The sequence below is a fragment of the Nyctereutes procyonoides genome, unplaced genomic scaffold (genome assembly GCF_905146905.1).
Source record: "Nyctereutes procyonoides isolate TBG_1078 unplaced genomic scaffold, NYPRO_anot_genome, whole genome shotgun sequence".
Classification (NCBI taxonomy): Eukaryota; Metazoa; Chordata; class Mammalia; order Carnivora; family Canidae; genus Nyctereutes; species Nyctereutes procyonoides.
Genome location: NW_026575125.1, coordinates 79,800,885 through 79,827,625, shown reverse-complemented (window position 1 = coordinate 79,827,625; position 26,741 = coordinate 79,800,885). Strand labels below are relative to the sequence as shown.

General features: G+C 48.5%; 1 protein-coding gene across 1 annotated transcript in view; it reads left to right on the top strand.

The window, feature by feature from the left end:
• Positions 1-26,741, top strand: part of COL4A6 (collagen type IV alpha 6 chain) — a 282,056-nt gene that overhangs the window by 247,872 nt on the left and 7,443 nt on the right. Inside the window, 22 exon segments of the mRNA XM_055337906.1 lie at positions 188-274; positions 277-291; positions 2,265-2,425; positions 2,894-3,073; positions 3,608-3,791; positions 9,256-9,327; positions 9,795-9,902; positions 11,010-11,231; positions 11,631-11,795; positions 13,427-13,597; positions 14,230-14,373; positions 14,820-14,945; positions 15,379-15,560; positions 17,625-17,688; positions 18,257-18,331; positions 18,816-18,923; positions 19,021-19,128; positions 19,813-19,884; positions 20,204-20,329; positions 24,539-24,655; positions 24,995-25,156; positions 25,350-25,448. Of these exon segments, the coding sequence (XP_055193881.1) occupies positions 188-274; positions 277-291; positions 2,265-2,425; positions 2,894-3,073; positions 3,608-3,791; positions 9,256-9,327; positions 9,795-9,902; positions 11,010-11,231; positions 11,631-11,795; positions 13,427-13,597; positions 14,230-14,373; positions 14,820-14,945; positions 15,379-15,560; positions 17,625-17,688; positions 18,257-18,331; positions 18,816-18,923; positions 19,021-19,128; positions 19,813-19,884; positions 20,204-20,329; positions 24,539-24,655; positions 24,995-25,156; positions 25,350-25,448 (2,748 nt within the window).

Here is a 26,741-nt window from a genome sequence, read left to right as displayed (position 1 = left end):
ACATAATAGCCCTTCTGTAAAACATAGCAGAGTGAAGAGCACCAATAGGGGATAAGACTTGCCACAGCCTCTGGGTCTCTGGCTCTGGTTTGGTTGCTGAGCCTCAAGGACACAGGCCTTAGTGACAGAGCCACTGTGCAGCATCACCTGCAACATGTCAATGGCTTATGTTCCCTTTTTCCTGAAGGTCCAGCATTTGAGACTGAAACCCTACAGAACACAGAGCCAGGGTTCCCTGGTCTCCGAGGAGAAAGAGGTCCAAAAGGAAACCCAGGCCCAAAGGCATAAAAGGTGATTTTCACCCTCTTGAGTGTTCTTTGCTCCCCAAACTCCTTCTTGCAGAAGGCTCTCTGGGAGAAGAGCAGACCAACGGCTTTGGGAACCCAAACAGCAGCTGTCTGGGGTCTTAAGGGGGGGGTTGATTATAGGGTTGTTGGAAGTGCTCTATATTTAGGGCTCAGAGAGCGAGACTGGTAGTTGAGGTCACACAGGACCAGGTGGCTCTGGGGCCCCTGTTCCTACCCCATACACCCACAGAAGTGGCTACCAGCAGCCCCAGCTGTTAGAGCCAGCATACACGGCAGCCCTTCTTGGTGTGTGAGGCCAAGGCCAGAAGTCACTCATCATTACCTTCAGCCTGAATGAAAGGACTCTGAACAGGTCAAGACTTGGCAATCTGTGAAAGTCAACTGGCTCTAGGAAAACAGCCATGGTCCCCACTGATGTTGAAGGGTTGATCAATTACCCCAGCCCGCAGTGGAGGCAGCGGTGGCACCTGCTCTGTCCATCTTCCTGCTGCCTCTGGGTTGTTCCTCTGTTTCATGCTCTTGAGGGGCAGATGTTAAAGCTCAAATAATCAATTCATTTTAGTTGCAGCCCAAGCCAGGGTGGAGGAAGAGGTAAGATGGCTAGCCAGCAGAGGAGAGGTTTGGGGATGGCCTAGAGGCATCAAGTGCCAGAGATCTTTCCTCTTCTCTTGCTGAATTACCAGCTCTCCTCAACCTTAGGCAGAGAGGTCCTGACTTCCTCTTCCCCTTTCTAAGTGCTGTATCAGAAACTGCCGCTAGTTAAGTAGAGGAGCTAGTTCAGAATATTTTACAAGTTCCATCTCTGCTGTTGAGCTCCAGGAAGGACTGTTTGGAGGGAAAAGAGATTGAATTGCAAGTTTTGACTTAGGCTTTTAGCCTTGGCCCATCCCTGACTCACTACAGAACTAGTGTACTTCTTGATACCATTTGTACTCCTAAAACAGGGACAACTCTACTGCTCCCCTTTCTGTATTGTTGTGCAGCCAGAAGGTTTTTTATTTTTTAAAGATTTCATTTATTTATTCATGAGAGACACAGAGAGAGGCAGAGACATAGGCAGAGGGAGAAGCAGGCCCCCCACGGGGAGCCCAAAGCGGGACTCCATCCCTAGACCCCAGGATCATGCCCTGAGCTGAAGGCAGATGCCTAATCCCTGAGCCACCCAGGCGTTCCCAGAAGGTTTTCTTTATGTCTGGAATAGTGATTGTGATCCTCAAGCTCCTTGTTCATGAGAATCACCTAAGGGAGATCACTAAAAATTAGTGATGGTTCTGGCCTCCTGAAAGTCTGCTTTATTAGACCTCTGGTGATGCCCAGCAAGCTGCCTTATAAACAAGCAACGTACCTAACTTATGCAAAAGGTCCATGGCTCATTTGGAGAACATACTGTTCTTTCCAGATTTCAGAGATTCTCAATTATCTGAAAGTAAAAAGAGGCCCCCCAGGATCTTAGGGGACCTCAGATCATGTACATTCATCTAAATTTTCATTTTCTGGCTATAGTGTTAGTGGCTCCTTGATACCTCTTCAAAGGTGCTTTGCTGAAATCCCTGTCATAAATTTATTTGGGCTTTGTTTCTGTGTACAAAAGGCAAGGGAAAAGGCATTTTGGTGAATAGAACCTCTGAGGTGCTTGGATTCCAGACTCACCTGGTTAGCATGGTCAGTGGTTTCCAATGCCAACTGCCTGCAACCAGTCTTAATTAGACTCACCAATCACTGGGCCCTCTCTCCCCAGACTGATGAAATCCACATCATTGGTACGGATAAATGTACTTTGGTGGAGAGTAAACCGGGTTTGTAAACCTAGTTCATTTATTTGAGTCTGCTCTCCGCAGGCCTTCTGATTCCTCCATTGGAGTTGTTCAAATCACAAATTACCACGGTCACATCATCTTTTTTCTGAGAAAGATAGTCCACTTTGTTTAACATTGTCTTTTTTTTTCCCACCCCCAGGAGATTTGGGCTTTTGTGCTTGTGACGGTGGGGTCCCTAACACTGGACCACCTGGGGAGCCAGGCATGCCTGGGCCACCAGGTCTCATAGGTCTTCCGGGCCTTAAAGGAACCAGAGGAGATCCAGGCTCTGGGGGTGCACAGGGCCCATCAGGGGCTCCAGTAAGTCTTACCAAACTTTGGCCCTGGGGGAGCAGTGGGAGCTCTCAAGTGCCCCTTTCTGCCTCCTCACGCACTTTCCTAAAACATAGGAAAGAAAGATGGGGGTAAAACAAAGTTTCAGGCTTTTGGCGTAGTATGAAAGAATCACATCATCTCCTTTTGGCTTTGACCTGCCTATGTTCCCTCCATCCCTTCATTCCTTCCACAAAATTATTTCTATTTTCCCAGCCCTGCACTGGACCCTGAAGTTAAAAATCAAATTAAGACAAGGTTACCATCCTCAAGGACTTCAACATTTGGAAAGGATAAGCAAATAAATGGGCAGTTGTCATCCAAGATAATGACATATTCAAGTGCCTAGAGCGGTGCCCAAACGTATCCCCAGATCTGCTTTAGGTTAGACCTAGGCTAGGTGTCAGTCCTCCGATGTCTACATCTCCTAATTATGCCCTTTTGTCTCTTTGTCAGGGCTTATTTGGGCCTCCAGGTCCTGCGGGCTCCAAAGGAGATAAAGGGGAGCCAACTTTCAGTTCTGCATCAGGGGTGCCAGGGGAGCAGGGTGATCCTGGCCCCCAGGGGCTCCCTGGGGAGATGGGAGCTCCAGGCAAGGATGGAATACCAGGTCTACCAGGTCTGCCAGGTCTTCCGGTAAGTTGATCGTTCCTGGGTGATTAGCTCTATAAATCCTTACATCTGACATCATGGGGGCTTCTTATGGCCACTAGCCCATGAGACAGGGCAGAAGGGAGTCCCCATCACTCTTCTGGCCTCCGCCCCTGATACTCTTCACTCAGTGCTATTCCTTTCTGTAAAATGGGAATCTTTTCCTGGGAATGGATCATTGTCTCAGTTGATAGAACCACTGACCTGATCACTTAAAATGCTTTGACTTCTCGGTAGCTTTTCCTCGCAAGTAATACAGCTGCTTTCTGGGCCCCCAAGGACTGTTTCCTGCCCCCTCCCCACCACTGATCTAGAAGTTTTTGTGTTATCAGATCTCCGAGGGTTACAAGCTTCATTCCCATTACCTTAATCAGAGGACATGATTGATAAACCAGAGGGAAAGAGAATCTTAGCAAAAACCAAAGCACTGGTCACACTGGTTATCTCTTTCCTCTGGTCAGAAGGGTCTCTTGATCAGTCTTTAAGTTGGGCTTTCATTCTTTCTTATGTGTTGTCTAGGGTGACGGTGGACAGGGCTTCCCAGGTGAAAAGGGATTACCAGGACTGCCTGGTGAAAGAGGCCACAGTGGCCTAACTGGCCCCCCAGGAATTGGGCTGCCAGGATCTCCTGGACCTCGTGGGCTTCCTGGAGATAAAGGAATAGATGGATTACCAGGGCAACAAGGCCTCCCTGGGCTTCCAGGTGAGTCATGGAATCAGATGGCCTTGGACTTAAAAGACTGACCCCTTGTAGAGTGTGGCTGTGACCCAAGCGCATGAAATGTGTCATAAGAAGAGGCTTGGCTGATTGTAATCACTACTTGCAATTTCTAAGGGTTTTTGTGTGGGAAAAGGATTACAATTATACTGTGGTACACTTAGAGCAATCTAGATTTCAGTTCTACTTAGAAAAAAAAAACTTCCTAACAGACCAGGTAACAGAGCTGCCTTGGGAGCTTATGAGCTCACAATCCTTAGGAAATTTCAAGCAGATGCTGGATGGCCATTTTATTACAAGTACCGTTGAAGTAATGAGTGGAAGATGGGATAGGTGTCCTCTAAGTTATATCGTAATATCATCAGCAGAAAAGAACCTTTCCTTCATTCCTGAGATATCTCATATTGACAAGAGACCCTACTTGTATCTGGTCTCACCTCTATTTCCTACCTTAAATCCCTCCCACTTATAGAGCTGCTTTTCCTCCCTGAATTTCAGGAATTACAACGAGTGACAGCCTTGCTTGTAGATTATTATAGATTTGTGAAGGTGCTATGCCAATAACTTGCCTTCTTCCAGACAGCCAGAACAGCTAGTTCTTCATCCCAACTTCTATTTCCATTAGTGGCACCACCCTTCTTACGGTGATCTGATCTGAAAACTTGAAACTCATCTCTTAGTCTTCATTTGCAGTGCTTCTTATATTCTTTCCTTCCTCTTCTTGCTATTAGGCTCTCATTATCTCATGCCTAACTTATCAAATACTCCCATGCCTGTTGGAATAAAGGGATGGCTAGAAGGAAGAATGGGTGGACAGATGGATGGGTAAGGGGTGAATGGCAACAACCTCCTAAGTGGTTTCTCATCTCCTGCCTCCAGACTTCCCCCACTGAGTTCTGCTATGAACACTGCTGCTGATTCACTATTTGTGAAGTACTGCTGCTATCATGTTATGCCCCTAGTCTGAAGCCACAAGTGGTGGCATTTTTCTGGAATGTTCTTCCTATTTTTTCTATGCAGTCGGGTTTTATCCATCTCTCAGGGTCCAGGCCCCAACTTCCCCACTAAGCCTTTTCCTGACCTCTATAGGATGTCACTGCCACTTCAATGATATATTTGCTTCCATTAATACTTTTACTTTTCCCAACTGCTTTGTAAGCGTCTGAATATTGAGGCAGGCAATTCTTTTTTAGCATTTCTCAATTTGCCTCATACAGTACAATGTTCCATAAGAGACTAATATACACTCATAGAAGAAAGGGGCTTCTCAATAATCAAGGGGCTTTCTTAGACCTCTTTTTTTCTCTTTCTACTTTGTCACCTGGAAGAATTACCCAAAAAAGAAGACAGAAACCAGATCTTGCAAATTTTCATTTACCTGAAAATCTACTTGGAGGCATTGGTATAGTGAGGAAGACAGTTCAGGTTAAGAATTGATGATTCAAGATTCTTAAAACCAAGTCAGTATTTCAGTTTACAAACTCCTATGTAGGCTATGAGGAATTTTATCAGACAAGATCATCCTGCCTTTTGCAACTCCTGGTGTCACCTATAGCTTTGCTTATATGTCTCTGTTCCCAGAGACATTATTCATGGTCATTCCACTGCCCCTCTGCCAACTGGGTCTTAATTTTAGGCCCCCCATTTGTGTAGGCGACTAAGTTTTAAACTGAGTTATAGTGACCTGGTACATACATATTTACGCATACTCAAATCTGAATATTATAAACATTCTAATTGCTTTAAAACAGGCTGAGTGAACAGAAGGAGGCCCATGGGGCCATTTCTATCCTAAATGTCACTATGCCCCAGACACAGAAAGTTCTTACAAATATAGTCATATAGTAATCTCTAACCTGGGAGATGCCTTATGCAGAAAATTGTTTTGTTACAGTACCAAGATCTTCCAAAAAATTACTTCAACTAGTAGCATCAGCTTTCTTTTTCTCTCCATGGCAACCAAGTATAACTCCTCAAACCTAGGAATTTTTTTCTACACAATTTCAAAAACACATAATCTCTGAGCCCCAGACATTTGCATTGTGGCCATTACTATTGCCATGAAAACCAAAGATGCTATTTTTTTTTGTCTGAGAGAGAGAGCACGCGTGCACACACATGTAGGATTGTTGGGATGGGTGGGCGGGGGCAGAGGGAGAGAATCTTAAGCAGGCTCCATGCCCAGCATGGAGCTCAATGCAGGGCTCAATCTCACAACCCTGAGATTAAGACCTGAGGCAAAATCAAGAGTTGGATGCTTAACCAACTTAGCCACCTAGGTACCCCCTGAAGATGCTATTCTTAATGTACTCACTCCAACCAGTGGTGGCCCAGACTAGGACAGCTGCATTGCCAGGAAGGGAATGCAGTTGTTAGAAGCCTTTCAACCAAGTGGTATGAATTATTACAAACCTTGGATAAGCAGACAACTGGCTGTTTCCAAAAAGGCTGATCCAGATGCTCATAGTAATTAATTACCCTGGTTATTACTGAAACAGCTACTGTGTCCTTGATCTTGTGTGCATGCCAGCCTGCTCTCTTTAATCCAGATAGGGAATGTGATCAATGGGCATACCCAGGCTGCAGACAAGACTTCCCATGGGCCTCAGGAAACTCCTGTCCTGGTTTAATTTTCTTATTCTCTTGATTGGTCTAGGTGACTGTTGCTGCAGGGAGAGCATTGGTAAAGGAAACTTAGTTACAGAGGGAGGTGAGAGCTAGCTCAGTCTCCAGGTTCTCACACACCAATGTTGGCAATGGCTCCATTCCTTTCTATTCACCTCAATCTCGGACATTCATGATAGCCTAAGCACCATGCTGGAGCCTCTAGTTGGGAGAAGGGGTGATCCTAAGGCAGGGGCACAAAGGCTGACACTGTCACTCCTGATTCCTGGGAGGGCATATGGGAATAGGTGGGCATGCGGTCTCTGAGAGGGGCTGATATCCTTCACCATGCATGTTGATGGCTTGGCTGATGTCTAGCTGGAGCACCTTCATTTTGTGAATTTAACTGAGACCATAACTCACCTTGGGAGGTACCCGGAAGGATGCACACATGTCTGGTGTTCACTCATTCGATGCAGAGTATAGTGAGATGTTAGGATCTTGGGAAGCACAGGCACTTTTTATTCTGAAGAAGAATTTGGGCAGGAGCAGGGAAAATTCTGACTAGTTAGATCGTGTGTTGTACTTATGAAACAGAATGCCAATAGAGCTGATTTCTGCTGTGTGGGGGAGAAGGCTCTGAATTCAAGGTTGGAAAGTAGAAGAGGTATACCATGATACCAGGGTGACTTGAACTTCTCACCTCCTCGGCATTTTGCCCCCCTGCTCCCAATACACAAGTGTGCTGTCTGTGGTGTGCAGGCCTGGTCTGAGGTCAAAGGGAAATATGCCCTTGATTCCCATCTTCCCGTTTATTATTAGTTTCCCTATCTGGAACCTTTCCAGATGCCTGTCCTTGGCCATCCTCTAAAGATGTGTTTTTATCTGGCTGTCAAGTGAAAAGAATTTATGAAACTTATCTGATGAATGGAGTAAGGATGGATGGTTCATGTTTGCAGCCAACGCAGAGATATTTGTATTCTACCCTTTGTTTCATAAGACTGAAAGCAATGGAACTGCAGTGTTTGATACATTGGAATCAACAGACTATTGAAGTAGCAAGGACATGAGAATCTTCTGCAGGGCCCCTCGCATGATACCATCTGGGGAGGCCACTCTTCAGCCTTGTCCAAAGAATGGAGGACCAAGCTGAGCACAAGATTGGCAGCCCTTACCCAACCAGGCATCTTATCATGAAGTGCTTGCCCATAGGGTATAGTTCCCTAGTAGGAAGATAGCCCTCAGGAATAGCACCATTATCTCAGTGTCTGGCAGGATGAACATGAGTATGACCACCTATGGACGAAGATCAGGCCTAATGCCCTCTCTCCAGCTGTAGAAGTGACTCCCAGAACCTGAGTCTAGAAGGCAGGAAATTGCTGCCCAGGCTACAGAGTAGTTTCCTAACTTGACTAAGGTAAAAACCAGGGGATGGCCTTGGAGGAGCTCTTTGACTACTCTTCCTTAAATAAGAGGATAAAAAACAAAACAAAACAAAACAAACAAAAAAATACACCAAACCTGCTGTTCATTGAGCAACCACTAGAGTGCCAGGCACTGTGCAAAATGCTACTGGTATCATCATGTCCTGTCATCCTCACAAACACTGTATGAGAAAAGTAGCTCCCGTTTTATGCATGGGACTCAGAGAGGGTAAGTATCTGACCCAAACAACTAATTAGTAGCAGAACTAGGATTGTAGCCTAGCCCAGGTCTCTCTGGCTTTGGAGCCCAACCTCTTAACCAATATATGATGCTGTTCAATCTCCCATCTTGCTTTAGGAATAGAACGAGTGGAAGAGAAATGCCAGCCAGTTGAGAATGCAATCTGAATCATAGCTTGTACACATATTTTTAAGAAACGCAATTTGTGATTTAAGTACAGGCGAAAGCTATAGCAGTTCACTTAAACTGTTGGCTCTGTGGCTTAAAGCAGGCCTTGAGGAATTGTTTTAACGAATAGGCAAGACTAATTTTAATTAGCATGGCAATTGTTTGTAAATGGCACTGGTGAGCCGACACACAATTTGTTCATCAGTGTTTTATTAAACTTCCCCTCTGTGATCTTATGTAGACTCTTTTTATTTGCTTTATGGACAGGCAAGTAGGAATTTGCTAGGGGAAGGGCTCTGCCTGCCAATTTCAATATCTGGAATGCTGAAATTTACTACCGATTCTTCCTGAGTAGCAGAGTTGACATTGTCAAATGAGGAGCTGAGGGAAGGGTTATCATTTGTCTGTCATGGCCAGGAGAGCAGCCTTCAGTGTTAGCCTAGTACAGAAATACAGCTACCTGTATGCTACCTGATGTGACCCAGGGTCAACCACAATAGATCCCAATCTGTAGATCCCAAACAGGGTGAGTCAGAAGAACCCAATGGGTTGTGCTCATTTCAGGAGAAGGGCAGACATGTGAGCTTGAGGAGTCTTGGCTTCAAGCCCTCTAGTCTAGTCACACGGCCCAAGTACCCGTCCTAGAGAGGCTCCTACTCGCAGGGCAAGTAGGCAGTTGCCCTTTGCTGCTGCTCCTGCATAGGCTACCTCTCAGAAATCTTGTTAGGTGACAACTTAATGCATAGGTGACTGCCTGCTCACTGGACATTGATGGTTTAGGAGGTGGCTTTCTGGCACTTGGCCCCTAGGGGTACTCTTATCTGTAAGCAATTGCACTAGGGGTAACTCCGGAGAACTTCTGATGCCAGGATCCTTCTGCATGGACTCCCAGCTGCTGGGTGGGAAGAACTTGGTTGTCCCGTCTGAGGGAATGGGAATAGAGGATCATGCTAGAGGGAAATCATTCCTGTCTTGGTGGGCTTACCAGATGCTTATGTGTTACCACTTATAGGAATCACCTTGCCGTGTATAATTCCTGGGACATATGGTCTGTCTGGCTTACCAGGAGCTCCCGGATTCCCAGGTATGGAACGAGGCCAGAGAAAGCCACTGAGCACATTTGGAAGGGCCATGAGCCCACAAAAGTGGGGGACAGCCTTGCAGCATTTGGGGAGCCATGTTCCTCCCGAGAGGGCAGCCTTGAGCATTGAGGAAACAGAATGTGTCCTGTGGAGGTCTGTGTGGGGAGGTAAGGGTAAGAGGCCCTCCAAGAGACTAGGATTCTTTAAAAAAAAAAGATTTTATTTATTTATTCATGAGAGACACAGAAAGGCAGAGACATAGGCAGAGGGAGAAGCAGGCTCCCCACCGGGAGCCCAATGTGGGACTTGATCCTAGGACCCTGGGATCACGCTCTGAGCCAAAGGCAAATGCTCAACCACTGAGCCACTCAGGTGCCCCCAAGAGATTAGGATTCTTGAGTGAACATTACAAATGTGGCCAGCCACACTGACTTCCTTTTCTCCTCACTGCTCACGTGTGGGTTTGTAGGCCCTAAAGGGGCCCGTGGCCTCCCTGGGACCCCTGGTCAGCCTGGATTGCGTGGGAATAAAGGAGAGCCCGGAAGTCCAGGATTAGTTCACCTTCCTGAATTGCCAGGTAAGGAATGAAGCTTTTCCTCACCTGCTTCTCCTTTGCTGTGACTGTGTGTCTGAATTGCAATAGCCATCCACCGATCATAGGAAGTGAGGTTTGCACTCTCGTGTGGGTGGGATGGTTTTGATTTCATACTCACGCAAGACAGAACTTAAAGCTAAAGAGCAACAGTGAATCAGAGCAGTAAGGGCCATTGGCTGGGACAAGCCTTCTTCACTTTCGGATGAGGTGATCAAAGCTCAGATGAAAGTGCCTTGCCTGAGCTCACGAAGCCACTAGTGACAGAGCTAAGACTCTACCAGGTTATCTGGCTGCCAGGACAAGGGCAAGTTCCCAGTTGACTCCTGCTAGGTTAGACAAAGAGATTCAGAAGAGTCAGAGGGAAGTGATTCATTTCTATCCCTTTGTTCACACCCTGTTGTAACCTTGTTCTACACTGCACAGGGGTTCTTAAACTGTGTTCCCTGGACTTGCAGCACCAGCATCACCTGGAAACTCGTTAATAATGCAGACTCTTGGCCTCTCAGCAGACCTACTAATCAGAAGCTCTGGGCAGGGCAGGGGGAGGGTGGGGTGGCAGTGGTGTCCAGCCATGTTGGATTTTACCAAGCACGCCCCACTACATATACCCAGGTAGTTCTCACCCACACTCAATTTGAGAACCACCCTGCTCTGCGGACAGGGCTCATCTTGGATCATACACTCCATGGTTTATTTATCCAGCTTCATTTCCTTCCAATCACCCAGGAAGAAGGAGGCATGACAGCAGGAGATGGATGACTCCAGAAAAAATTGGGCCTTTGACAGGGAGTCCTAGGTATAAGCTGTGCTCTTCGGCCCATGGAACAGCCCTAGGAGTAGGTTGCTGGGCTCTGCCCAAGGCCTGGCCTCACTGACCTAGAAACTTCTACAGTTCACATGATGCAGTTCCTGCCTCTGGGCAAGTCCTCCCAGGACCAGGGGCTCCTGACTTCCAAAAGAAGTGACATACATCATTGATATGTTAGCTTTTGTAATAGGGGAAAAAAATCTGTCTCAGAGATCTCTACCCAGACCTATCTTTTCTAAACATCCATGGCCTTTTATTTTTTTTTGCCTCTTTACATTTAGGATTTCCTGGACCTCGTGGGGAGAAGGGCTTGCCTGGGTTTCCTGGGCTCCCTGGAAAAGATGGCTTGCCTGGGAAACTTGGCAGTCCGGGTTTACCTGGTCCCAAGGGAGCCCCAGGTGACATCTTTGGTGCTGAGAATGGTTCTCCGGGGGAGCAAGGCCTACAGGGATTACCAGGGGACAGAGGACTTCCTGGAGACTCTGGCCTTCCAGGACCCAAGGGTGACCCTTTTTGATTCGCTTATATAACCATCTCCAGAAAGTCTTTCAGTGACTGCTATACTTGCATGAATACATACATGAGACTGGGGTGATGGATTCCTTTGGGGATCATGATGAAAAGTTATTTTGTTCTGTCTCTCTCTTCTGGGAAGTTTTTCTTACATCACCTGAGTCTGTCCTCCTTTCATAGTAAATCCAGAAGTAACCATAATGGATAGTCAAGTTCCTTATAAAGCCTCTGATTTGCTGCTAGGATACTAACAGCTAGGGCTGGAGCAGAGAAGACAGTGGTACCTGGGATGTACCTGGGGCCAGGCCTTTGCGCTGGAAATTGGTTTGGTGACCAGTCCCTGCTGTCGATCCAGACTGTAATCGATTATCTGTCCTTCCTTTCATTAGGTTTGCTTGGAAAGTCGGGCCTGCTAGGCCCCAAAGGTGAACAGGGCAGCCCTGGAACACCAGGCCACATGGGAGAGCCAGGGCCCCCAGGGCCTGATGGTCTATACAGCAGCATCAAGGGCAAGCCCGGGCTCCCTGGAGTGCCAGGCTTTCCAGGCCCTTCAGGTAGGTCCTTTGGAGGAGGAGCCCCAGCCTCACAGACAAGCCAGTGCTCTGGGCCCTGGTGCCCTGAGGGGCAGGGGCTAGAAGGACACTCGACTTGCCCAATCTCTCATGTTTCTGATCTTAGGGAGCCCTTGCAATGCCAAGCAGAAGACATCTCTGCAGTTTAGCTGCTAAGCCAGTAGCACGCTACACCCCACCCTTGCCCCTCCCTGCTGGTCTCGCTCCCCCTTTCCATGCTCCAGCACCCTCTTCTTGTTTTTCCCAGTTAGAGAAGCCACCCTAGGTATGCAGGTGGCTCTAGCCATCTCCACCACCTCAGCTCGGGCCACAGGGAACCTGCTTGGGGTTGGGGAGAAAGGCTTGAGCAGAGGGCGGCTGCACAGTGGCCCACCTCTTGGGCGAGCATGGCTCTGAGGACCCGTGGCCAAAGTGGCTTTTTTCACTGGGCAGCAGGGCCCACACCCCCTGAACCCAGCCTAGCATTGGCAGCTTGCCTCTTCCTGGTACTACCCTCCTCGCCCTGCCTCAGAGACTATGTCACCCCCCACCCCTTCTGGCCATGTGACTCAAGTTGAGTTTCTGCCAAGCCACTAAAATCCTCTTTAACATTCATGTTTCTGGGGTCTTCACATAAGGCCATCCAGGTGAGAAACCAGTACGTGAGCTCACAGACTCACCACCCCCATCAGCTTTGCTGCTCCAGGAATTATCTGACTATACAGTAGAACCTGGCAAGGCCAGGGGTCCCCAAGGTCCTGCTGGGGGTTCGCCCCCCCCCCTGAATTTCCTTTCCTTGTTGTGGAATCCCCTTGAGGGGGAGCCCATTAGAGTCCTGGGGCTTTCAGCTACTTGATGCTTTTCAATTCATGGAAAGCCAAGTCAGCCATTCATTTAGGCCCTTGGGGGCCCAAATACCCCTGTTGTCACTGATTTAATCCTTTGGTTTTTAATTTCCTTGCTTTGTACCTGAACATTCCACTTTGGCAGCAGCTCAGGAGGTTAATCCCATTGACCAATTTAAAGCCTGGTGAAAGAAATCTCAGAATACCTAGGAGACCAAAGGGGCCTTGGGGATTTCTACAGAACTTGGCACTAGGGGGTCTTTCAAGCTTAATGCCAAGGAACTGGCTGACTTAACCGCTTGCATGGGAGATTAAAAGGGCAGCCCCTGTATCCATGGCTCCCCGGGGGGCTGAAACAATGGCTCAGCTTTAACCTCTACTTCACCGATTGACTCAGGAAACACCCACTGTGGCACAATTCAGACTGGAAGTACCAGGATACTGGAGGCCAGTTACCACCCTGGCTCCCCAGAGCTCCATTCACAGGCTAAGATGTGAACCACATTCATAAAGGGAGGTGGCGTTCTAATTGGTAGGGGTTTGTGTGCCCTGCCCACTACCCTGCCATGCTGAGAGTTATAGCCACTGGCCTGGTGCTCTGGATGGTAAGTGCTAATGCTTCAGCCAGCTATGGAATCCTGCCAGTTAGCTGCCTGCCTAAGGCCATTGTTAAAGGACCATTTCCAACAGCCAGCCAGCCAACCAGAAGCCATGGGAATGGGCAGTGACCCAGATCTGGACACAGCCTCACTTGATGGCTGTCCCATGTTCTCTCCTGTGCTAATTCAGGACATCCTGGAAAGAAAGGTTTAAGAGGCGAGACAGGTTCCCCTGCATCAGCTGGAAAGAGAGGCCTGCCAGGGCTGAAAGGCCTTCCAGGATCTCCAGGGCTGATTGGCTTCTTGGGGAGCTCAGGCTTGCCAGGGAACACTGGGTTGCCAGGCCTGCCAGGTCCAAAGGGTAAGTGAACTGGGTGGGACTTTTTGTGGTAAAATGGTTGGACAAAGCTAGTGCTAAGGGAAGACTGTCACATAAGTTGAGTCACCCTTGCCTCAGGCTGGGTAGAACACTGGGCCCAATGACGCTGTCAGTAAAGCCCAGCACAGTCACAGCCATGCTGGGTGTACTCATTTGCACCACCCCTACCATGGAGCCCTGTGGCTCTGTTTCTATGATTGTCCTGCTAGACCACCAGAGATTGGATGGGAGGCAACTCCATTTTATACATGGGGAAATGACTGGCCCAAGGTCACACAGATGATTAGCAACAGCACCCAGCTAGGATTCATCTCCCTGTCTTCTGGTCCTAGCTTTTTTTTTTTCTGTACCACACATGAGCTCTAACTTGGCCCATCATAAGAGAGGCACCCACCTCTTCTTTCCTTCCTGTTGCTTAGTGCCATGTCCCTGTTCGGGGAAATAGTATATGTAAGGACTATTAGATTGGGCTTCAGAGTTAGAGAAACCTGGGTTTGAATCCTTTCTCTGCAACCTCCAAGCTATGTGATTTGGGGTAAGTTATTTAACCTCCAAGCTTCCATTTCCTTGTATGTCAGACAGGGATAATGATAGAAGTTCTTGTTTCTCAACAGGTGAAAAGGGGTCTGTTGGGCTGGTAGGTTTTCCAGGGATGCCAGGTCTCCCTGGTATTCCTGGCACGAGTGGAACAAAGGGAATTTCTGGGTCAGCTGGAAGAGTGGGACCATCTGGACAGGCTGGCCATGCTGGTGAAAAAGGTGAGCCGGAGGACTGAATTCCGAAATCACTGGCCACGCTGCCCAAGGCACATTCTGTTCATCGACATTGTGACTGGTGTGGCTTATACCAATTCTGTGTTCAATAATAAGATTCGGGGTTTTGGAACCCCAAATCTTGGCTTTTAAACCAAATTTCTTCTGAATTTTCACCACGTGTTGAAAGGCCTCGTCGTGCATTCCCTGACGCTCAGTGGTGGGCGGTTTGGAGTAAGGTCCAAAGTTGCTGGCCGACTTTGGGGCTGTCATAGGAGAGGGAATGCACATAGGTGGGAATTTGGGGAAACGGGTGGGAAAGGCCTGGAGGTAGTGCGGGAGGAGGAGAAATGAGAGGTCAGCTAGTGCCTGACCCCGTGTCTAAGCTTCTTCTCACAAGGGTCTCACGATCTTCCCCCACCCCCCATCCCATCCTCCACCTACCGCTGCAGGAGACAGAGGCGATCCAGGGCCAGCTGGAGTACCCAGTCCAAGACCTCCCATGCTGAACCTCTGGTTCAAAGGAGACAAAGGCTCTAGAGGCTCAGCTGGATTGGATGGATTTCCCGGGCCCAGAGGTGCTGGGGGCAGGCGACGGGCAGGAGAAATGCTCATGCTCAACTTCCTTCCTGAGAAAAGGGCCAGTAGTATAAGACTCCTCCAGAGCAGTAGTGTGGGTGGCAAGCAGGGCATCCATGAGGCTGACTTCTCGGGGGCCCGAGAGGCACCCGGACTGTGAGGCTGTCAGTCTTCACTGCCACTCTGAAATTGAAGTTTTGAACCACAGGTGGTTGTCACCCTAGAGGAGCCTGGCAGATGATGGGGCATAGGTACTAGCAGTGCTAGAGCCAGGGTGGCACTAACAGATGCTCCCTAAGGCTGAAACCACCTCATCCACCCACACCTTAAAGTAGCCATCCCCAAGTCCCCAAGGCTGCACTGGCCTGCCTATGATCCCAGGTACCTGCACCCTGGGGAGTCTGTTTTCTAAACCCTTTTCTTCTTTCCCAGGTGACAAAGGAGAGGCCGGTCCCCTGGGGTCACCAGGCTTGCCTGGAGTTCCTGGCTTCCCCAGTACCATCAAGGGGCTTATTGGGAGGGCAGGCCTCCCTGGCTCCATAGGACTCCGGGGCTTACCCGGCCTGAAGGGGTCCCCTGGAATCACAGGCTTCCCGGGAATAGCAGGAGAAAGCGTAAGTGTGCCCAGCTCTTGGTCTCTCCACCAGGGAAGGGTCTCCATAGCAGGGGGCATGCCCTGTTCCCCAATTTTCTGGCCCCTTCCCCTAGCTCACCGCAGACAAAGACCTCTCCCTGAGTCTGACAAGTCTTCCTCTCCCATCCACCCCAATTCCCCTTTCCTGAATGTTCCTTCCTCTGGGCCTTTGTTCATGCACTCTCCCTCACAGGGCAGAGTCTCCTTCTCAGCAACTAACTGGCTAATGTCCACCTGTGCTTCAGGCCCCATCCCAGGCACCACCACCACCCCAGGAGCCTCTGAGCTCCTGCTCTGCTGGCATGCTGCACTTCTCACTGCTTATACGAATCCCACTTGGTTCTGTGCAGCCCCAGTTTCCTCAATGACATTGTCAGGACTCGAGAAAAAATCCTTCCCATGCTCTCTGGTCTGCACGCCACTGTCGGCATCCCCCACTGTACTTGGCACATCGTCAGAATTCGGTGCAGGCCTCTTGATGTTTGCATTTCAGAAAGGTCGCCATTGCCTCCACCAGAGGCAAGAGGTGGCAAATTACCAAATAAGCCTGTCTGGGCTCTCCAAAGGAAGAGCGATAGAGCAGGAATAGCCAGGAGATGGAGTTGGGTTTGAATATCTGCCCCACTGCCACTTGTTAGCTCTGTGATTCTGTGCATATTGCTTACCTTGCCCAAGCCTCACTTTTCTCATCTACATGAAACAGGAACAATATTCACACCTCCTTCAGCAGACAGCAGTGAGAATTCAACGAGATGATCTGGGTAAAGAACTTAGCCCGGTATAGGGCAAAGGGGGGGCTCTAAATAAGTAGTCAACATCATAGTAGCAGTATTGAAGGAGCTGAATGAACTGGACCCCAGAAAAGCTGTGCTCCCTGCAGGCAAAGTCCCTGATGCTTTAAAAGCGTCAGCCCATCTGATGGAGAGAACACACACACACACACACACACACACACACACACACACACACACCAGAAGCGACTGCAAAAGAAATCATTCTTAGCCGGGAGCTCCTGACTCCTCATACACTAGGAAGGATGGAGTAAAAGTGGGAAAGCATTCTGGGAGGGTTCCTGGCATGAGCAAAGGCTCAGAATCAGCGGATATCCCAATGCCCAGGAAAGGCCAGGCAAATGTGTGGAGGGGGTGATCCTGGGTAGGGGGTCAGCAAGGACAGAGACCACGCCCAGAACTCTGACTCCCACCCAAGGCACTAGGTAGTGTATGCCATTATGAGGGACAGCTCCACAACTCAAACCCATACCAGCTATCAGGGAAATAACTACCAATGGCAGCTGACATGCCCACTTCCCAGAATCAGTGTATTGGGCATGAGTCAGTAAAGGCAATTTGTCCTGTGAAAATGGTAACATCAGCCCAAACTCAGACTCCAGGACCTGCACATGTACATCCAGTGGCTAAGGGGTAGAGAGCCCTACATGGGGAAGCAATACATTTTTTTTGTGCAGAATGGCTCCAGAGCTTTGGCACGGGTGGTGGTTCCAGCTGTCTGCAGAGCACACCACGTGCCTGGCCTGACGGCCATGTCCCATCCTTTAAAAGAGACTTGCCACAACAGCCACACCTCGATTTCCCAAGAATCTAATTTTGATAGCCATTGAGAAGGTATGCAGATAGAATCCCTTCCCTATGGGACGCTTGGGTGGCTCAGTGGTTGAGCATCTGACTTTGGCTCAGGGCGTGATCCCAGGATCCTGGGATTGAGTCCCGCATCAGGCTCCCCTCAGGGACCCTGCTTCTCCCTCTGCCTATGTATCTGCCTCTCTCTGTATCTCTCATGAATAAATAAATAAAATCTTAAAATAAAAAAAGAATCCCTACCCTAAAAACCATGACTACGCATTTCCATCCTTTGCTGGTTACCTTCCCTTCTGCAGGATGCCCCCCCACGCACCCACTCCACCCCTGCCACAGCATCCACAAGTAGACTTCTCTCAGGCAGTGGTTTGGGTAGGGCAGGGGGGTAACAGCATGGGAGGCTCCAAGCTCTGGGTAGAAATAATGATTTCCATATTGCTTCAAAGGGTTCACAGGGTCTCAATGGAGCTCCTGGACTCCCAGGAGCATCTGGTCTCCCAGGTTCAAAAGGTGAGGAGCGTTTTATTTCTTAATGTGTGTTTCCGGAGCAAGGTGGATTTCTAGCAGGCTCAGGGCTCTTTGAGAAGGAAACTCTGTGTTCAAGGGGAAGTGAATCGATTTACATTTCCCCTTTGGCCAAGCCCCCTTTGCAGGCGGGCATTGCTCCTCAAAGATGTGTGACAAACAGTGGTTTGACCCATTTGCCTTCCAAGATAGCGGCAGAGGAGAGCCTCAGCTCTAGACAGTCATTTTCCTTGCTGAGTCCATGCTTGCTGTCATCATTGTTCCATTCTGGTGATGTTATAGTGCCCCTCCTGTCATCTTCTCTGCCCACACTGAGCATAGTGATGTCTTCCAAGCGGAGATATGCTTCATGTAGCAGCATTTCTTGCCAGTTGCCTGATAGCATCCCAGCCTTTTTTGGGTGATTGATCATGTCTTACCCAATGCATACTTTTGTCAAGGATCTCCTCTGGCTACACTGAATCTGAAAAAGTTTTGCCACTAAAAGACCTCTTTGCTGCAAAAGGAGGTGTAACTTCTCCTGACCACTTAACCAGTATCTTCATATCCCCAGGAGATCAAGGTCAAACACTTGGAATTTCTGGTAGCCCAGGACTCAAGGGGCAACCTGGGGAGTCTGGTTTTAAAGGTGAGTTGACTGTACTCCTCCAAACTGAGGATCAGGAGAAATTGGGGAGGGAGGTCAACACCACGTTCTGTAACTTCTCTCCAGTTTAGAGAAATGCCTACCCTGATATGTATCCACTTAGAGGTAGCCCCATGGTTTCCCTGAACAAACCAGCCTGCTCTTCCTTTGAGACTCAGGGGAAAAGTCTAATTAGATCTTTGGGATGATGGTGCCTACCTTCTTGGTTTATAGTTAACTGTTTCTCAAACATCTCCACCCATTGCTTCTACTTACAGGGACAGTCAGAACAAGTTTATTTACCTTAGCAGGCAGCACCTTTCAAATGCAAAGACAGCCGCTATACTATCCTTTGCTCAGTCTTTTCATTGGACCTAGTTCTCTTGACAGTTCAAGGAGCTTTATCTTCCTGTTCCCTGTCTCCCTTAGAGAAACGCGTTGCCCGAAGTGTGGTCCAATCACTCAGCACATTTTCTTGATTTTGTAGGCGTGCAAGGAACCAATGGACTGGTTGGTGATGTGGGTCTCCCAGGAAGCAAAGGGCAAGATGGGAAAGTTGGTATTTCTGGAGACCTCGGCCTTCCTGGCTCCCCAGGTACCGTGCCACCCGACAACTGGATTCTGAAAAAGTGAAGCATGGTTAGCTTCGATCCATGATCTATTCTGAATTCCTGCCTTGGTTTCACCTTCAGGACTCCCCGGGATTGCAGGCATGAGAGGGAATCCAGGGCTTCCGGGTTCTCCAGGCCATCCAGGGGCAACTGGGACCCTTGGACCCCCTGGCCTAATAGGAACCAAAGGTATGTGTATTTGAGAGGAGACTGTGGGGAAGGGTTTCTTACCTTAGAAAAAGGACAGCAATTACTTTATATGAGGAGACCCTATCTGGTGGCAAGCCATATCTGGGGGAGTCATCCACTGGGCCATGTGACAGATGATGGGAAGAGGAGAACATGGACTCCATGGAGAGAAGGGTCAGCGAGGAAGGTTGTTGTCCTGGCCTGCGTGGCCTACCCTTAGGAGCTGGCAACTCTAGGTCTTGGCATTGACACTCTGCCTTCTTGAAGATACCTAATTATCTACCACCTGCTCTTTTTTTTAAAGATTTTATTTATTATAAGATTTTATTTAAGGGGGGGGAAGAGGCAGAGACACAGGCAGAGGGAAAAGCAGGCTCCATGCAGGGAGACCGACGTGGGACTTGATCCCGGGTCTCCAGGATCACGCCCTGGGCCGAAGGTAGCGCTAAATTGCTGAGCCACCTGGGCTGCCCCAACTACCACCTGCTCTTAAAGCTGTATTGGTTTCTAATAAGAGGAAGAGCTAGGGTGGAGGGAATGGTCCAGTCTCCCTTAGGGCATGAAGTCGTGCCTCGTGCCTCGAAAAAGACCATGACTTCACAAAGCCCTTGGGGGTGGAATCTTTTGCTGGCCCCCTCATGAATCAGAGTTGCTGGAGCCATTTCTGAAATACTGTCCCTTCAGGTTTCCCTGGACTTCCTGGTTTACATGGACTCAATGGGCTTCCAGGAACCAAGGGAACACATGGAACTCCAGGTAAGGAAGAGGCTTGAGGCCCACGAGGAGAGCATGGGCTTTTCCAGAAGGCTAGCGGGGCCTGGCCATGAGTTCTCAACTGTGGTGGACCTCATATCCTTTAGCTCATAGAGCTCCTTGCCAGCCACCCTTGATTTGTGGAGGGAGGGAGGAAAGAGGTTGTCCTATCTGGGACCAGCTCCCCTTCCCTGCCCAGTTATTTCAGGACTCAGCTTCCAGTGCAGGTCACGCAGACCTACAACACATGAACTAGGCATCAGGGCCTCACCGGCACTGAGTTCTGTCCCCCCCACCCCAACTTTTCTGTATCTCCTCCTAGGACCTAGTATAAGTGGCGTGCCTGGGCCAGCGGGCCTGCCTGGCTCCAAAGGAGAGAAAGGATCTCCAGGAACTGGTATCGGAGCCCCAGGGAGGCCAGGCTCAAGAGGGCAAAAAGGTGGCCGAGGTAAGTGAGCCCATCAGTCCTCAGAGAGGCTGAGGGAGGCCTGGCTGAGGAGCCATGGGTGGGGCTCACAGGGTCAAGTTGTGCATGTCTGCCCATCTCTGGGGATCTCAGAACCCTGTGGAGCTGACTGCTGAGAGGGTAGGCCACACCTAGGGCTTTCCTGAAAGCATGCCAGGGAGCGGTCCAGTGAGTTCCATATTCCTAGTGTCCATATTCCTTCCGACTCTCACTTATTAACCCCAGGGTCTCATACCCTTGGCCGGGGCCTGCCTTTGAAAGTCCTGAAGGACAGGGCTTGTCCACTTAGCAAGAGATTTGCCAGAAGTTCCTCAAGTCTGGGGTGGATGGCACTCCACTTCCAGGGCCCCAAGAAGACAGCATGGCTGCTAGAAGGAGCCCAAAACTGAGAGGATAAATGTGTTACTAGGACAGGCATACACACAAGCCCTAAATTAAGATCTGTGGGGTTTACTAGAAAGCAGGCGTTGCCCTAATCTCAGCCCCTGCCTTGTGGTATCATCTGACATCTCTCTATGGGCCTCCCCTTCCCCACCTCACAAATGGTGAGAAATGAATTCTAATTCTCTTCTTCCCCTCCTTGGAAATGTCCTGAAGACCCATATACATCACACTCCATGTAAAACAGGATATGAATTTAGTATAGCATCATGGCGAGGAATATGGGCTCTGAAGTCAGACCACTGGATTCAAATCCCCACTCTACCCCTCATTAGCTATAGGACCCTGAAGAAGGAAGTACTTGCTCCTCAATCCCCACCAAACCCTTAATTTTACTTTCTGGCAAAAAAGGACACCATAAGAGAATCTACCACATTGGTCTGGTGAGGAATCAATCAGGAGTGAGTTAATATGTATAAAAGCATCTAGCGTGGCACCTGGCACACAGTAGTTGCTTAAGAAATGTTGTCCATGATATTGTTCTGTGCTCCCCCGGGGGCAATCATCTTTGCAAAATGTTCTGCTCCTCCATTATAACTCTGGAGCTTGGAGTCCCACCACATTTTATTTGTTTGTATGCCTGTTTGTATAATGCCTGTCTTGTTTTCCAGGAATTCATTCCTACATTGATTCACTTTCTGCTGAATGTTATATTGGTGTATCTGCTCTCTCTGTGTTTACTCTTTCCTCTGGTCTGGACCAACCTGTTCTTTTCTAAAAGCCAGCAGCTTCTCCAGAGGGTGGGGTTCCAACAAGGTCCTCTTTCACAGGAGGCAGAAAGGAGAGGCCTTGAATAGAAGCGAACCCCAGTTGTTTTCCAACCTTGACTATGGATGTTTTGTCATTAAATTATCCATTTCCTTTCACTATCTGAGCTAATAAAAAAATCACAATTACGAATGTAGTAAACAGCACACTGTGAAGATGGATACATCTCAAGAACATGACGTTGATTTAAACACACACACACACACACACACACATACACACCCCGCAGTCACAGAGAAAGACTTTGGGTATGATTCCACTGATCAAAGTTTATAAATAAATGAGAACAAGCAATATATTGTTTAGGGACACAGATACACATGGTCAAACTGTGGGGATGCTGAATGCAAAATTCAGGAGTGCTTGCCCCTGAACGGGAGGGAAGGTGGTAGGATCTGTGAAGGGCATGCAAAGAAATTCAAAGGTTAATGCCATCTTCTTTTCCTTAAATTGGGTGGTTGGAACACAGATATTCATTGAATCTGCGTTGTTTTTAACTTGTGATTTATAAATAGTCTGCTCTTCTCAATATCTAATTAAAACATTGTTTTAGAAGTATAGAGCAAATATCACATCTCCCGCCATAGGAACCTGTGTCTGATATGATGGTAGAAATCAGTGTAAAATGAGGATTTATCCCTAAGCCAACTTCCTAAAGAATTCCCTGTCCCTATGATACCTTTATCCAGAGAACTTTGAATTATACCATTCATTTTTGCATTCACACTAGATATTTAGAGGCTGCATTTGTGGGTCTAGGGTTTTCTTAAGTCTCTGATACTGAAATGAGTTGGAAAAATATACCATTGTTCATTTTCACGGGCTCATTTAAAAGTGGCTCATTTAAAGTGGCTCATTCTTAAAGAAATACGTGAGCTTTTTTTTTTTTTTACTACTTGAGATTGGTAGTACCTTTATGTCAGTTTTTTTTTCTTTATGTCAGTTTTAATGATAGATTGGTATAATTGTAAAATCGAGAAACAGGTAAAAAGAGAAAGTAGTTCCAAAAACTGCTATGGGAGCTCTTTATAATCTGTGTGCTGCCCACAATACAATGGTGTCTTATTTATTGGTTTTTGCGTAATTTCAGCATTTATCTATAAATATATCTATATCTATGCTAGGCAGATATATATTCTATGTAAAAAATATATATGTATGTGTATATATAAAGCTATATTTTCAGGAGAAAAATGCAAAATATCTTTCTTTTCAGATGTTTACCTTTGTGACAAAGAAAAGCACTTTAAAGGTTCATCAAGACATAACTGACCATACTGAAAGTAGCACCACGTAGCTTTCCAACTTGGTTTTTTTCCTTTTGTTTCTTGTCCAGACCTATAATGGAGCCTTTCTTGAAATTTATTTTTTTTATTCTTTATATTTCCTTTGCATTCAGTTCACTAATGAGCTGGAAGAAAACCCACAATTAATAGATCCACCATCTTTCTTTATGTGTCTTCACAGATTTACTATTTAACTAAATATAAGAAATTGCACATTAATATTTTTGGCTCACCTTGTCAGAAGAACAAAAATTCAACATTAATATTTTTGGATTTTATTGTTACAAACAAAAAAAACCCATCTTGACCACCAGAATAGTTTATCAACCAGTGAGAATCCACATCTCTTCATTTGAACGTATTCTAAAATATGCCAAAATAATAAGTACACTACTTTCATGCTACAAGTATAAGATGGACTTCTACATGTGTACATATGGCTTCAATGTGTTTTCCCATCAAGACTCCCATGTATGTATTCCACGTGCGCCTATTAAATAAATCTTCCGTAATCAGTTGAAAGTTTTTGGTTTGGAACATTATAGTAGAAATCATTACACAAACAGAAAACACGTAAAGCGATACTAAAATCTGAGCAAACACGTATTATACATCTACTCTAATAAGCGGCTTTTCTCTTTGACTAAAAGAGGGGAAGAGACTCGATATAGAGAAATTTGTGGGGCTTTTTGTTTGGGTTTTTTTTTGTTTAAATTATTTATTGATTCATGAGAGACAGAGAGAGAGAGAGAGGCAGAGACATAGGCAGAGGGAGAAGCAGGCTCCCCATGGGGAGCCCTATAGAGAACTTGATCCCAGGACCCGGGATCATGACCTGAGCCAAAAGATGCTCAACCACTGAGCCACCCAGGTGCTCCCAAGAAATTTGTTCTATAGGCAATTAAGCAAGCATTCAGCTGATATGTACTACTGGAAAAAGCATTTTCCAGTTTGCCTAGCAGACCCAGAAACTAGCCCTAGAAGACACTGGGAGCCCCAGTGCCCTTGAGACCTGTTTTTTTTTTTTTTAAGATTTTATTTATTGATTCATGAGAGACATGGAGAGAAAGGCAGAGACACAGGCAGAGGGAGAAGCAGGATTCCTGCAGGGAGCCCAATGTGGGGCTTGACTCCAGGACCCTGGGATCATGCCCTGAGCCAAAGGCAGATACTCAACTACTGAGCCAACAAGGTGCCCCCTGGGACCTGCATTCTGACCCAGCAGGCGTCTGTCCTGGCTCCTGGAGCTGGTGCCCCCACCTCAGCCTGTAACCTCCTCTGGACATCCCCAGGCAGAACTGGCTAATAACTTCATGAAAACATGCCACAGGGACAGTAGGTTTAAAAATGCAGGTACTGTAGTCATTATGCCTACCTTTTTTCCCGGTTTGGGGGAAATCAGCCTAAAATATTTCCATTTCCAGTGATTCCAGGAACTAGAAATTTCCAAAGCTCCATCCCAAGCAGGCGGACCTGCGGCGCCTGCTGTGGGGTGCAGGCAAGGGGTGCTGGGGGATGGGGAGTCTCTGGGCCCCAGTGTGGGCCCTGTTCCCCTGCTGACTGCAAAGGGAGACAGAGGGGAGGAGAGCCCTCTGCTGGCGGTTTGTGGGTCTGGCTCCTACCTAACCGCTTCTGTTTCTCTGGGAGAGCCTGGCCACACCAAGCCCATGCGGCCTCTTTGATTTATTCTTTGCAGGTTTCCCGGGTCTCCAGGGCCCTGCTGGTCTGCCTGGTGCCCCAGGCCTCTCCTTGCCTTCAATCATAGTAGGACAGCCTGGCGACCCTGGGCGACCAGGGCTAGATGGAGACCAAGGTAAAGACAGGAAGCCCCAAAGCCCCAAAGAGGTTTGGCCTTCACCTTTTGTCCGCATTTTGGGGGAGGTCCGAATTCAGTCCGGCCCCATTCCTATTGCTGGACATGCATCGGCCTGCTCGGCCTCACATTCTTCCCCCAACAGGAACACAGGGGACTGGATCGGTCTGTGTTAGCTCATAGAGTTCAGGAAAGTCCAGGCACTGGGACCCCACTCACAGCCGGGGAATATTCTCGGCCCTGGGAACAGGCTTTGGCTTCCTAGCAGCCCTCTGAAGTCTTCAGCGAAGGCCACTTCCTGCTCACCTGCCCTCATTCCTCTTCTGATCTTATCCCTAGGCCGCCCGGGCCCCCCGGGGCCCCCGGGGCCCCCTGGGCCATCCTCCAATCAAGGTGACCCTGGAGACCCTGGCTTCCCTGGAGTTCCTGGCCCTCAAGGGCCCAAAGGAATCCAAGGAATTCCAGGTTTCTCCGGCCTCCCTGGAGAGCTAGGGCTAAAAGGTATGGCTGTGTGGCTGGCTGTTGGCCCCTTTCCCACTCCACAGTTAGAGATGGCCCCTTCCTGTAGCCCTATGAAGAGGGGCCAGCCGATCGTGCTCTTCTCACCCTCAAATCTGCCCAGCCTCAACCCCTCAGTTCCCCCACCAGCACCACTGTGCCAAGCCCTGACTTGCTTTCCTTTGGACTTTGCCAGGCATGAGAGGTGAGCCTGGCTTCATGGGGATTCCAGGCAAGGTTGGGCCACCTGGAGACCCAGGACTTCCCGGGATGAAGGGGAAGACAGGGCCCCAAGGTGAGTTGAGAGCACATGCCCGGCTGATTCTGAGCTCGAGGGACAGGTCTGGGGGTAAGGTGCCGACAGGAGCCACTGCTCACCACACCAAGAAAGCCTGGATGCCTGAGGCATCTATGAAGCTCCTCCAGGAAGGTGAATTCCCCACCTTGGGGACCTCTCAGCCTCCAGCAGCTCCAAGAACTAAAGGTCACCGCCACCACCAGTCCAGATGCTGAGCTCCCCTCTGTGCTCTTCCTGAATCAGCAGGCACACTTGGTTTGTGCTCATCACCACTCACCCACGTGCTCCATCCAGAAATGAAGGACACTTTCCATCCTTTCCCATCATCCCCTCATGCACACCCAGCCTATCAGCAAGCCCTGTGGGCTGCCTCTCAATGCACCTCACATTTGCTTACCTCTCAGCATCTCCCTTGCTGCCACCAGGGTCCCAGGCACAGAAGGTTCTTAAGGGAATCACTGCAGTGACCTGCTAACTGGCCTCCTGGCTCCTCCCCATGGGGCATCTCCCCCAACAATCATTTCTCTACCAGGTGGTCAGAGAGATCTAAGACATAAATCACCCACTGGCTTCCCATAGCAGAAGAATAAACTCTGGCTCCCAGAGTCCCATATGACACCCCCCCTTCATCCTCATCATCAGTCCTTCCTCTTTTCTGTTCCCTCCTCTTTGCCACACCAGCCTGATTAGCGAAACTGGTTGACCGCAGGGCCTTTGCACAGGCTAGTTCTGCTTCCTAGAATCCTCTAGCCCCACCCCACCCCCAGCTCCCTCTAATCCTTTAATGGTCTCAGCTTTAAATGTCACTGCTTATAGGAGGCCACTTAGCATTCTTTCTCAAGCAGGTTCTCCACCCCAGAGCCCCCTCACTATCCCTGTCACTGCATTGTTCATTTCCATTGTAGCACTTCTCACAACTCACAGGAAGACCAGTGGTATTTGTCAGGTTATCCATGTTTCATCTTTATCACCAGACCGTAATCTCCATGATGATCTGGCTTCTTCATTGCTCCAACCCTCAGTCTGCCAGGGCTGTGGCACATAGTAGACACTTCAGAAATGTTTTTTCAATAAATTGGTAAGCACATGGGCTTATTTGGCTTCTATTAGCAAATCGACAGGCCAGGCTCAGGATCCTAGGCCATGATGCCCACTATACTTCCAAGATCAGATGCATCCCCTTGGCCTCCTTGGCACTGTACTCTGACCAGTGAGGGAGTGAACCAGCCATCCCCAGCCCCAAAACAAAGGCTCGGCCCCACCGCATTTGCTCACAAACGTGTCTTGACT